The sequence below is a fragment of the Lactuca serriola genome, chromosome 7 (assembly GCF_051521515.1).
Source record: "Lactuca serriola cultivar US96UC23 chromosome 7, Lser_US96UC23_V15, whole genome shotgun sequence".
NCBI classification, from domain to species: Eukaryota; Viridiplantae; Streptophyta; class Magnoliopsida; order Asterales; family Asteraceae; genus Lactuca; species Lactuca serriola.
The window spans coordinates 189,800,112-189,812,776 of NC_136414.1; the positions used below are offsets into that span (position 1 = coordinate 189,800,112).

General features: G+C 32.4%; 1 protein-coding gene across 2 annotated transcripts; it reads right to left on the minus strand.

Moving 5' to 3' along the window:
- Window positions 1–1,067: 1,067 nt before the first annotated feature.
- LOC145061846 (beta-glucosidase 18-like) lies at window positions 1,068–4,213 on the minus strand. 2 transcript variants are annotated; one of them, XM_079009422.1, is made up of 12 exons: window positions 3,864–4,213; window positions 3,709–3,775; window positions 3,570–3,628; window positions 3,413–3,488; window positions 3,246–3,320; window positions 3,080–3,167; window positions 2,747–2,999; window positions 2,549–2,664; window positions 2,185–2,437; window positions 1,979–2,081; window positions 1,658–1,766; window positions 1,068–1,412 (listed from the first exon to the last, which is right to left on the minus strand). In XM_079009422.1, the coding sequence occupies exons 1-12, from the start codon at window positions 4,029–4,031 to the stop codon at window positions 1,187–1,189; spliced, it is 1,593 nt and encodes a 530-aa protein (XP_078865548.1). In that variant the 5' UTR covers window positions 4,032–4,213; the 3' UTR covers window positions 1,068–1,186. The 2 variants fall into 2 exon arrangements, with proteins under 2 accessions (XP_078865548.1, XP_078865547.1); XM_079009421.1 differs by having other exon boundaries at window positions 2,735–2,999.
- Between the last annotated feature and the right edge of the window lie 8,452 nt (window positions 4,214–12,665).

Below are 12,665 nucleotides of genomic sequence, written 5' to 3' on the forward strand. Positions count from 1 at the left end.
CGGCCGACAAGAAGATGTCTAGTAATTAATCTCTGCCTAAACAATAAGTGAAGCTGTAGAAACCGTTGAATTTTTAACACTTTGAAGAAGTGTTATCTCAATAGAAATTATTTGATAATTGATTATGTCATATTAATCATATTAATCTATTTTGTTATGATATTGGTGAGATTTATGAACTTTATTATAATATTAGTCATATTTAATTTTTAAAATTTAACGAATATACATTGTATGGTCTCTGATTCATCGCCGACTAATCCCTGATTAGGCCAACTAATCCTAGTCGTTAGAAACTATTTGATTAATGATTAATGTTGTGTTAGTCGTATTAACCTATTTTGTTATGATATTAGTGGGATTTATGAGCTTTGTTATACTATTAATTATATTTAATTTAAGAAATTTAACGAATTTAGTCGACCGACTTAGCTGCCTAACAACTTTTACAACCTTGTAAAATAGTAACATACTTTCATTTGTTTGTGTAGTATAGCATCCTACTTTAATTTTGATATGAGTTAACTATATACCTATTTTATTTTAATTTTTTATTAAGGGAGTGTATGTTGAAAAATCTACCCAATACTATCATTGTAAGGAGAGGCCTTCTAAGCTTGATCGAGATCAACAACGAGAATCACCCTTGTTATGCTGAAATATCATACTAGATAACGTTTAGGCTATGTTTGACGTCCTGATAAAAAAATAACGTTTGGTAAAACTAACTAAAAAGTTAGCTGAAATATATAAAATTACATAAAATGACATTTAAAAATATATGTTTCTATAATTAATTAAGAGGTATATTTTGGAGAATTTTTAAAAAGCTTCTAAAAAACTAGTTTAAGTAGCTTTTCAAAAAGCTGGTACTTTTTGACTTGCCAAACACGACAATATTAAAAAGCTCGAAAAATTGGCACGCCAAATACATCCTTGGTCAGAAGCTAATATCGATATTATTTACATCATTTTTTGGTTTTTGTATTCCCATTAATGCCCTTGTCAAAGAATATAAATTTGGTACAACTAATTAAAGTCAAATATCAACAATATGATGTACTCTATGCATAAAAGCTTTTTACACATGTAATATCATATTTTCAAACGTTTATGTTCAAGAAAATCACGACAATTATATATAAATATAGTAATGTACTAATTAAAATTACAAACAAGCATCGATTCACACATCAAACATCTGCACTGATTCTAGAGTTCTGATGGATGGATTATGAATCAAACTGTTGTTTTTCAAGAAATCTTGATACCATTTTGCTGACAATTTGGGTATTCGGTCAAACGTGTTTTGGTCAACATAGTGTAAACCAAATCTTACATTGTAACCGAATGTCCATTCATAGTTGTCCATCAATGCCCATACAAAATAGCCACGGACATCGGCTCCATTCCTGTTGTTCCAAAAGATGAACAAATGTTATTTTGACTTTCATGGTCAAACTGACTACTTTTTTAGGTATGGAATTGAAAGGAATACAACTAAAATTAAAAACATAGTCTTTGTTCTCTTGTTCTCTATCATCAGCTCAATTTAGTCACTGGTTTTCTCGAAATGACTTGATGAATTGTATGTCAAATTTTAAGATGAAAAGTAGTTGAAGTTTGACTTTTTAGTCAAAATTGTTACCAAACTTGCCTTATGGCTTTGGCTAAAGAAGCAAGATATGATTGATGGAATTCAATTCGCTTGACATCATTCAGAATCTCTTCAACTGCTACATCATGTATGTTTGGTGATGAATACCCTGAACAAAAAATACAAAATTCAGTAATGTAAATAACATAATCAATAGGGTTAAAGACAAGAAATAAGTAAAAATTGCTCTTTGTTTGAATGACATTGCTATAATTAGATAGATTTTCATTGATTAATGTAGGAAGAAATGAATGTAGGAAGCTAAAGAAATAAAAAAAAATAGTACATTGATATTTCATGTATAATAAAAAGGGAACATACCATTTTCGGTAATAAACATGGGTTTGTTATTATACCGAGTCTTGACATAGTCAACAATCTCTTCCATGCCTCTAGGAACTACAAAAAATCTTGGCATTGATGTCTGTTGAATGCAAAATCCATCATTTCAAACACCGATTAAAGGGTAAAAGACGTAATTTTCACCAAATTGATAAAACAAAAAATTTCAAATATATTATTCTAACCGGTTCACCAATCAACACACCATCTCGTTCTCCCGTAATTTCCACAAAACCCTTGATTAAACGATTAGCAGTTTCTAAGCAGCTTGAATTTGTACAATCTTTGGTGTATACAGCTGAGTAATGATTGATTCCAATGAAATCAATACTGTTCTTCATAAAACTCTTTTCCTCTAGGGAGAATCTTGGTAATTCACTTCCATGATAATCACGCATTTCTTTAGGGTAATCCCCAAATATAGGCGGATCAAATGACCTAGTAAGAATATCAAGATTCAAGATTAAAGAAAAAGATTGAAACTTTTTCGTTCTTTTTTAGTAAACTAAAGCTTTAAAGTTTACAACTTTACATATGGTTGAATATTACCAACCAATATTGAATATCATGGCCCTTTCAGCAGCTTCACGATCCAAATCACTGTCTGTAAGTGGTTCATACATAAAGCAATGTATAACTAGTCCTATTAATCCTCCTTGTTTTGGCTGCATGAACAAAAGATAAAGATTATGAATCTTTAAAAAAAAGACTACTTTCATGAAACAAAGTTAATACTTTGTGAATTGCCTGAAATTTTTCATGATAAAGCTTTGCAGCTTTTCCATGAGCTAATAACATGTTGTGCATTGCATAAAGAGGCTCAACATCAGAATTCCCAGAGAGACAGTTGCCAAAAGGGTATGAACATCGAGCTGGTGGATATGTCCCTCTTTCATAACCCATTTCTGAAAACAAATTTGGTTCATTGATTGTGATCCAGTACTTTACTCGGTCTCCAAAACTCTTGTAACAGATTTCTGCAAAATGTACAAAATCGTCCCTGAGAGATAAACAATATTAATAACTGAATAAACAGAAATTTCAGTTGATTATGTTAGTAAAATGGTAAATTTAACATACTGCATTTGAGGGTTAAGCCAAGATCCATATTTTTCTTCAAGTTCTTGAGGGAAATCTTGATGGTGAATTGTCACAAATGGCTCGATTCCTGTGTAATCAAGAAAGGTGTTTGGATTTAGAGAAGAAAAAAGTTTGGAGTTTTGGAAATGAAAGTGAAAAGATTCACCTTTGAGTACAAGATTATCGATAATTTTATTGTAGAACATGATACCAAGAGGATTAACTTCACCAAACCTTCCTCCTGAAAGATTCGTGACAAACATAAATATCGTTTAAAAGATTTATGAACATGAGATGAGATATGGAAGATGAACATAGGAATTGGAAAGTTACTTGGAAGAATTCTAGCCCATGAAATCGAAAATCGATATGCTTTTAAGCCAAGCGAATGCATAATCTCAATGTCTTTCTGTATTAAAAAGAAAATCAAATACGAAAAAGAAACTGTTCTTGATTCAGTAACAATGGAGGAGCAAGTAAAGATTGTTACCAAGAACAGATGGTAGTGATTATCTGCAACATCCCCATTCTCGCCATTTTCTCCACACCCTAAACACGATGGCAGCGGTTTTTAGTAACATTTGATTGACAAATTAACGACTCGAAACAACAATAGAAACGAGATTAACCTTTGGAATGACAAAAATCATCCCAGTTGCTAAGTGATTTTCCATCTTCAAGATACGCTCCTTCAACCTACAAAAAGAGGGTATGAATTTACTGTTTAAGGGTATAAAGTAGCTCAAATCAGTGAAGAGGAAACATAGAGAGAGTCAAAGTTTACTTGATAAGCAGAAGTGGCTGCTCCGAATAGAAACCCGGGTGGAAAATCGGATCTTTTGATTGGGTTTTCTTGTTTGAATCTTAATCTTCCGCCATTAATGGAGGCTTCAAGAGTCGACGAACATGCAAGAATGACAAAGAGATAAATTGCTAGGGAATTCAATACCATTCTGAAAGTATCATCAGTTACCAAGATCTTGTATTGAGAAATGAGAATCACATGTTTGTATACCGATTTGTGGTAGCGTTCATGAGATTGACCAAAATCCTGGTAGAAAGTAACAGTTATCCTTTTTAAGAAAAGTCAGACACCGAGATACATGATTATGCCCAAAATAATGAAAGGGGTTGGGTTGATACCATTTTACCATTTACATATCCTATATAGTTTTTAAAGGGGTAATTCTATATACACGAACAAAAGTCTAAATGCAAGATGATTTGATTGATTATGTTTATTTAGTCAAATTTTATTTTTAAATTTAAACAAACTGTTTACATAATACGAATTTTCATTTGTCACCCTTCTATTTAACTATGTATTTCAAAATTCACCTTTTACTTGTTTAAAATATATTCCACACATCCATTATTTAAATATCATTAATATAATATTACAGGGGGAAATGACTTTTTTCTACGCGTATTTTTTTTGTATGCAATTAATAATGAAGCTCTTATTGGGGATTTTTAAATGTATTTTGCAAGAATGAAATGATTGATTATATTTAATGTAGTCAAATTTATCCAAAATTTCAACAAAATATATTTTTATTTAGAGGTAATTACTAATCTAGCCAAATTAAGAAAGTGATTATCAATTTTTAGCCAAAAATTAGTAAATATCCGAATATAGCCCACGAAACCGTAGGTTTCTAAAATCGTCTACTGTTTTATGTTTTGTATAAAAAAATTGTTTTTTTTTTTTTCATTTGTAACATATAAAACCGTAGGTTTAGGGAAACCTATGGTTTCCTCTCAGTGAAGCTACGATATCCCAAACCGTAGGTTACGGTTTTGGGGAAAAATACGTTTTTTTTTTTTTTTTTTTTTAATTTACTGTTTTTGGGGTTTCGTCTACTGTTTTGTGAAAAAACCTACGGTTTTAATTTTTGTTTTTTTTAACTTTTAAATTTTGTTTTCTATAAGACGTAGAATTATTTTAACAATTATTTTGTTAAAATTTTTTGAGAATTCAAAACATTAGACTTAAAAAAATATATATTCTTTTTGTGATATAGAGTATTAAAAAGATTGTTTATAAGATGTAGAATTATTTTAACAATTATATTGTTTATAAAATGTAGAGTTGTTTTTTGACAATTATTTTGTTAAAAAATATTTTTTGTAAAATACAAAAACTAGTTTTGCTAAACTTGACTATTTTTTGTCAGTGTGGACAATGTTGACCGTAGTCAACCAAAAGTTGACTACGATTTTAAGGGCTATTTTTGGCTAAGTATTATTTTTTTTTTTGTTATTTTTTGATAAGTAATTAACAAAAATTGCTAGATTTGTATTTTCCCCTTTTATTTATAGCTTTCTTTTTTATTTATATACGTATTAAAAAAACGAAATGCCAATGGATTTCCCATGTTAGAAAAAAACACTAATTTAATAACGGTTTATGATGCTTCAATATTTGTATAATTTTAAACTTATGAAAGTGTTATTTTCTAATTAACACTAATTGAGTTTTTAAATGCCAATTGAGTTCTAATACGTTAATGGAGTTTGTAAATGTTAATTTTAAAAACGACTTGAGTTTTTAAACACCAACCCTAAATGCTAATTTTTTAAAACACTAATTAATTTTAAATACTAATTGAGTTTTTAAAAACTAATTTTTAAATGTTGGTTGAGTTTACAAATGAATTAGACTAATACTATAGGTTAAAAATTATGTATATACATTTTTAAATATTATCATACACATATGAGCATATTTCTAATAGAATAGATTAATACAGGGAATTTTTAAAAGTCGAAAAAGTATAGGATGCAATATGAACATTGTGTATTAATAAAGGGATTAATGAGAAATTATATAATAACATTTCATATATATATATATATATATATATATATATATATATATATATATATATATATATATAAAGCGGTTGTGACAGATTGTCAGTTTTCAAACTTCAGGCATAAATACCAAAACAATTACACGATTCGTTTCGTGTGAATAGGAGGACCCAGGTATTCATGTTTATCGTTTTGATCTTATTTCGAGGTATTTGATGATTACTATTTAATCAATTCTTGCATTGATAATGGGAAAAAAAGTTGGATGGGAGGTTCGGAAGGTTGAAGTTATGTAGTGATTGGCTCTATATAGCTTTGCTGACTTTATCAGACTTGTGACATGTGATTGAGGTTAGTGTAATCTTGTTCTCATTCCTTTAACGAACCATTCAAGTTTAGAACATTACAATCAAAATTTAATTAGATTTCACTATCTATATTCATTGGTATTTTTTTTGTAAGATTAATATTTTTATTAGTGCTTTTCTACAAAGATCTACAAAATGCGTACAATTATTAACATGGATGAGTAGCTTCAATCTTCAAAACTCTAAAATGGTTGTCACATATTTTATTTTAATTTTTGTGGTAATAGAAGATCATGACTCATGGGTGCAAATTTTTATGTTTATTTGGAATAGTGAAAAATAAATAGAAATAGAGTTAGCATATATTTGTTGTACTCTAATCTTGACGTTTTATTGTTTTTAATGCAAATTTGTTATCGTTTCTACAAAAAAAGCTTAGGTGTTGTTTGTTTTTATGAAGTATAAATTTATGAAGTTTGCGGACCACCTTTGTTAACAAATCGGATATCAAATGCTACATGTGAAAAAAAAGAAAAAAAAAAAAACTTACCTGTCGATGTGAGATGAAGACGCCAGCCAAAAGGACGAGAGTTGTTGCAGATCATGAGCGACAAGAAGGATTGTGTAGGGATGCCAACGGGGCGGGGATTGCATCCCCCGCCCCCATCCCCGAAGTTTTCCTGTTCTCCCTCCCCCGCCCCAGCCCCCGAAATCTCTAGCCTCCCCATCCCCGCCCTCGCCCCCGAATCCTAGGATTACCCCCGCCTCCGTTTCCTCGTCCCCGTTTAGGTTGACTTTTTTTTGGGCGAATGAAGGTGTTGTTTAGGCTAAAAGAAGTTATTTTTTAAGCTAAAAGAAACCATTTTGGATAAAAATAGTTATTTATAGCACAATTTTATATATTTAAAATAAAAATATTATAACATCTTAAAAACGTTATAGTATAAACTTAAAAACATAATATTTTATTGAATTTTGGAAGTTCAAAATCATTGCTATTATTTATTATATTTTTATAATTAATATATATATTAATATAAATAATATGTTAACGGGGTCCCCATTAGGGGTTCGGGACGGGACTACCCGTCCCTGCCCCCGCCCCCGAAACTAAAACGGGGGTTAACCTTGCCCCCGTCCCCGACTTGTTAAACAAATATTCCCTATTCGGGATCGGGGCCCCACAAGTTCGGGGTCCCACGAGACTTTTTGACATCCCTAGGATTGTGAGGGAGGACTTGCGAGCTACGACCGACACTTTGTAAAATCTGACCTCCGATTTGACAGGAATGAGAGCAGCGTTTTCTTAAGTTGTCCTGTTTTTTTTAAGGTTAGGTTAGGAAAATGTGAGAAGAGCCAAACCCAATGCTATATAGGGCAGAGGGCGTGAAGAGGTTTTTGAGGCCGAAGCCGTTTAAAAAAACAAATTGTTGCGAAACTAAAAGTGTTGCGTGTTTGCTGTACCGCACACCAATAATTGGTAAGAAGAGTTTTTTTACAAAAAACAAACACCACCTTAATGACATCGTGTTGATTTAATGGTGCTGCCGTTTCTAAAGAAAAACTTACTGATTTCATTTTGATTTCATGATGCTTGAAGCATTGAGATAATTATTAGTAATAGTCTTAAATTCTAGTTTTTATTTAATAATTTATGTCATGATAATTAGTTAATTACATCCTCAAATTTGTTTTGTAGTTGAACGAGAGGACTTGCCATTCGATAATCAACAGTACCGGTTGTTATCGATATTATTTAAGAATGCATATTCTTTCAAAAAGTTTCTCAATCTTTTACGAGGGACGCTTAAGTTATTTTAAAAAAAAGAAACAAAAGTTGTGATTTTATATTTATTGCTACAATATTCTTTCAGAATACACGTTGTATTAAGTTTTTTATGATTCTCAAGAGAACATGTCAATTTTGCAATAAGAATAATTGTTATTTAGAATATATGAAATCCTATTCTTTAAAAATGCTCAATTCTAATAAAATTTCTTGGATAAACTCATATTCTGTAAAAATGATTAATTTTAAACTAGAAAGGTTACCGCCGCTATGCGGGGGGCAGAAACTTTCAATGTTGTTTCCGAATCGATAAATATGACAAACGTAGAAAGTGCAAGGATGACAAGTCCGGGCTTTGCCCCAGACCGTTTTGTTCATGTTTTTATGAAAAAATGTAAAAGTTTTGACTGCAAGGACCAGAAGTGTTAAAATGGCTAAAGAATTAAAGCGGTAGGAATTAGGAAGTTTTTAGAAAAGGGATCAAAGTTGTTGAACCGTTAAAGTTTTGTGGTCAAACTTTAAATATTAAAGGGTTCCTAAATAGAAAAATGATCAAAGTTGTAAAACCGTTAAAGTTTTGTGGCCAAACTTTAAATATTAAAAGGTTCCTAAAAAATGTAAAAATATCGATTATAAGGACCAAAAGTGTCAAAATGGATAAAAAATGAGGACCAAAGTGGTCAAACCGTTAAAGTTTTGTGGTCAAACTTTAAATATTAAAAGGTTCCTAAATAGAAAAGGGATCAAAGTTGTCAAACCGTTAAAGTTTTGTGGCCAAATTTTAAATATTAAAAGGTTCCTAAAATATGTAAAAATATCGATTACAAGGACCATAAGTGTCAAAATGGCTAAAAAATGAGGGCCAAAGTTGTTAAATCGTTAAAGTTGTCAAATCGTTAATGTTTTGTGGCTAAACTTTGAATATTAAAAGGTTCCTAAATAGAAAAGAGATCAAAGTTGTCAAACCGTTACAGCTTTGTGGCCAAACTGTCACACCCCAAAACCGAGAATGGCGGAAACGTTATGGGACGGAAGACGTCATGTAATGTATCATAACAATGTAAAGTAGTAAACTAGCAACAACATCATCCATTTGCATTAATAGTATAATTTTAATTACAAGAGTTCTTTCATAGTATAAGACAACATAATGAATAATCAAAATAAAAAATGAGTCTTGATTTCTCCGTCTTCACAAAACCTGGTCGTCGTACCTGTCTATTTGTGACCTAAGAATACAAGTTATTTTGAAAGCAAGTATCAGCCAAAAAGCTGGTGAATTCATAAGTATTAATGTGTCTTTGATTTGTAAAACTAGAAAGTAAAGGCTTGTAAACATTTGGAGAAAAGTTTGTATAAGTATAAACTGTTTGAAAGTAGTTGAAAACGTTTGAGCACCCTAGCAAATCCCTATGATTTCTATTAGTATAAAAAGTAGTCTTCTACCAAGACCTAACTGTTTTGAAAGTAGTCTTCTACCAAGACTAGATTGTTTTAAAAGTAGCCTTCTACCAAGACTAGAATGTACGCTTATTGATATTATTTTCTACCTCATCAATTATGTGAATGTGGCACATGGTAAAGGTATTAATAATATATTACTCGGATTTTTAATATGTTTGCAATTGTCGTATGCAAAGTGTAAGTACTGTAGTATTTGTAATAAATGACTACTTTGTACTAATTTGCCTTAATTGAGGGTTAAGGTATAATGTGATGGCTAGAACCCGTACTATACGCTCTCTATCAGGAGATTCTGGGAACTAAACACGAACCTTCGTTTTTGCAAGTCGTGAACATCCACATTACTATGATCATGTATACCCAATATAACTATCACAAAGTATTAGTGATTCATTGGTATAGTTAGACCCTGTACTTGTTCCATGCTATAGCACCTTGTTATGTCTGTTCTGTTATCGTGTATTGTAAGTGTAATCGTGTAAGCGTATCTACATAAGCGTATTCATGTAAGCGTATCTATGTAAACGTATTCATGTAAGCGTATCTATGTAGACGTATCCATGTAACATGTAATGTATTAGTATAGACTCATGAATGAACTGACTCTTGTGTGATTCCTTGTACTTGGAATGGTATGTAGTATCACCTAATTATGCATATTATAGTTACTAGTAATGTACGTGTATCACTGAAAGTATACCTTTGCTACCCAAAGATACTGAACTGACTACTGGAACTTTTATATCTATATATGTATACATGATATATAATTAATATTTAGACGACATTCGGACGAGCAACCGATGCCCTAAGGCCACATCCCAACGAGGAAAAGGAAATAAAGCGAGCTAACCGTCCTAAGTTCTTTAAACATTATTTATATAACTATACATATCTAGGCATGCATTGGACAATATAAAAGCATAAAAGAAGTTTTGTAAAACCTTTGAAAAGTTTAATACTAATAAACGATGACTTGATGTCAGTTTATAAAACGATTTAAAGTATTTTGTTTGATAAGACAGTTTAAGTATAAGGAAAACCTTTGTTTGAAAACACATTTGTAATAGAGTTTGAAAAGAAACTTACAGTATGTAAGATAGTTTGATAAAGATTTTTAAACAAGTAAAAACATTTAAGAAAGTCATTTGAAGAAATCTGTTTGGTAAAACAGTTAACGTATAGTAAATCCATTTGCATGTTGGTTATTAATCACATGTGATTGATATAATAACTAAACATGATTCAACTTGTATCCCCCCCCATAAAGCATTTATAAACATTTAAAAGGTTAATTAAGGGGTGTGAACTCACCTGCAGTGAGTGGATCGGATGGAAGTGTCAGATAAGTGTTTGGTGTCAAGTGAAGACTTAAACACACACAATGATCCTAATAACATATGAAGACATATGTATATATATAATTAGTGATTATAACACTAATTAAACATGTATAAACATCCTAATGTGAGGAAAACACTTTGGTCAAAGTGTTAGGAGGCTATCGGGTTGCAACAAAGGAGTGCAAGGCCTTATAAGGGAGTTTATGGTCAATAGACCATGCCTTTTGGAGTTTACGGCCCAGGGAAGTTTACTCCTGGACGTAAACTCTCACTTGAGTCACCAAATGAGGCTCAAAGCTATAATGACTTAAGTGGTTAATTGTTCCAAGGCTTAAACAAAAGGCTAGGTGGGTTTAAGGTCCAAAAATGGTCCTTATATGTGTTTACGGCCAAGGGACCACTTCCCCATGAGTTTACAGCCGTAAAATCATGGTATGAAGTACCATTTCGTGAATTGAAGTCCTTAGTTCAATGGTGTAAGGTTCTATGCTAATATCCAAGGCTTACTAAGGTGTTAGGGTGTCATTTGCACCCTTAAAAGGGGTTTACAGCCCAAGAACATGCCTTGGCCGTAAACTCCTTGAATCACATGATTCTTTGTGATTTGTAAGCCCTAAACATGTTAAACCTAGTGTACAATGAGTTGGAACAAGATTACTTACGATCTAGGAGCTTGAATGGTCGGTTTTGGCCAAGAACACTAGTGTGTGTTCTTGGTGGAACTTGAAGATCTACAAAATGGAATGATTTCACGGATGAAATCATGTAAGATTACTAGTTCATGCAAGATATCAACTAGTTAAAACAATAAACTTACGAGATTTGAAGATCGGGGACAAAGATCGGGATGATACTTGAGAGGATTTGGGCCAAGAAGAGGAAAGGAATGAACAAAATGGCCAGAACTTGACCTTATAGGAGGAGTTTACGGCCCACATGGAGTTTACGGCCGTAAACTCCCTTGTGGTGGCCATGAATTCCTAGTCAAGGTGTTCCAGACTTGTTCTTTGAGCTATAAATTCAGCAGATAAACCCCGACACTTATTCCTTAAGTGTACAAGGCTCAGAACGCTCAAATAAACTCCTAATTGTGCTAAAAGATAACAGCAATGAGTTTGACTTTTAATGAAGTGTTTGACTGAACTGGATGGAAAATTTCGGGTTGTCACATCATCCCCCCGTTAGAGGGAATTTCGTCCCGAAATTTGAAATGACCCAAAAATACGACCCAAAAATTTTCGATTTTTATTATATCAAAACCATGAAATTGAATATCATATAATAAAACCACACACTATGTATCTCAAACCATAGTAAAATACTGTGAGGAAAACTGTATCACAACTGTATCCAAAACATATCAAGAAAACTGAATCAACTCCCAGGACAAAAGCTGAAGCTGTGGTGTGTGCGATGTCATCATCCCGAGCTCTTCCCTTTGCTTGCGGAAGTACCTGAAACCAAAACTGAAACTGTAAGCACGAAGCTTAGTGAGCTCCCCCAAACTACCACATACCATACAATACATATAAAGCACATACTGGGCCTTGCCCACTGCATCGGACCGAAGTCCGGAACTAGCTGCATCGGACCGAAGTCCGGAACTGACTGTGTCGGACTGAAGTCCGGAACTAACTGCATCAGACCGAAGTCCGGAACTGGCTGCATCGGACCGAAGTCCGGAACTGACTGCATCAGACCGAAGTCCGGAACTGACTGTTCATAGCATAACACATATCAACTAATATAAACACATATACTACATACTGCATCGGACCGAAGTCCGGAACATATAACACACAAACATGCTCGAATCACATAGACCTCAAGCATACTGAACTGCTGCTTCGGACTGAAGTCCGGAA

Excerpts from the sequence above, each read along its gene's own strand:
- LOC145061846 (XM_079009421.1), bottom strand. The coding sequence starts at position 4,031 with ATGGTATTGAATTCCCTAGCAATTTATCTCTTTGTCATTCTTGCATGT. Across the intron at positions 3,629-3,708 it reads TGATTTTTGTCATTCCAAAG|GGTGTGGAGAAAATGGCGAG; the intron begins GTTAATCTCGTT and ends CATCGTGTTTAG. Across the intron at positions 3,321-3,412 it reads ATGGGCTAGAATTCTTCCAA|GAGGAAGGTTTGGTGAAGTT; the intron begins GTAACTTTCCAA and ends CGAATCTTTCAG.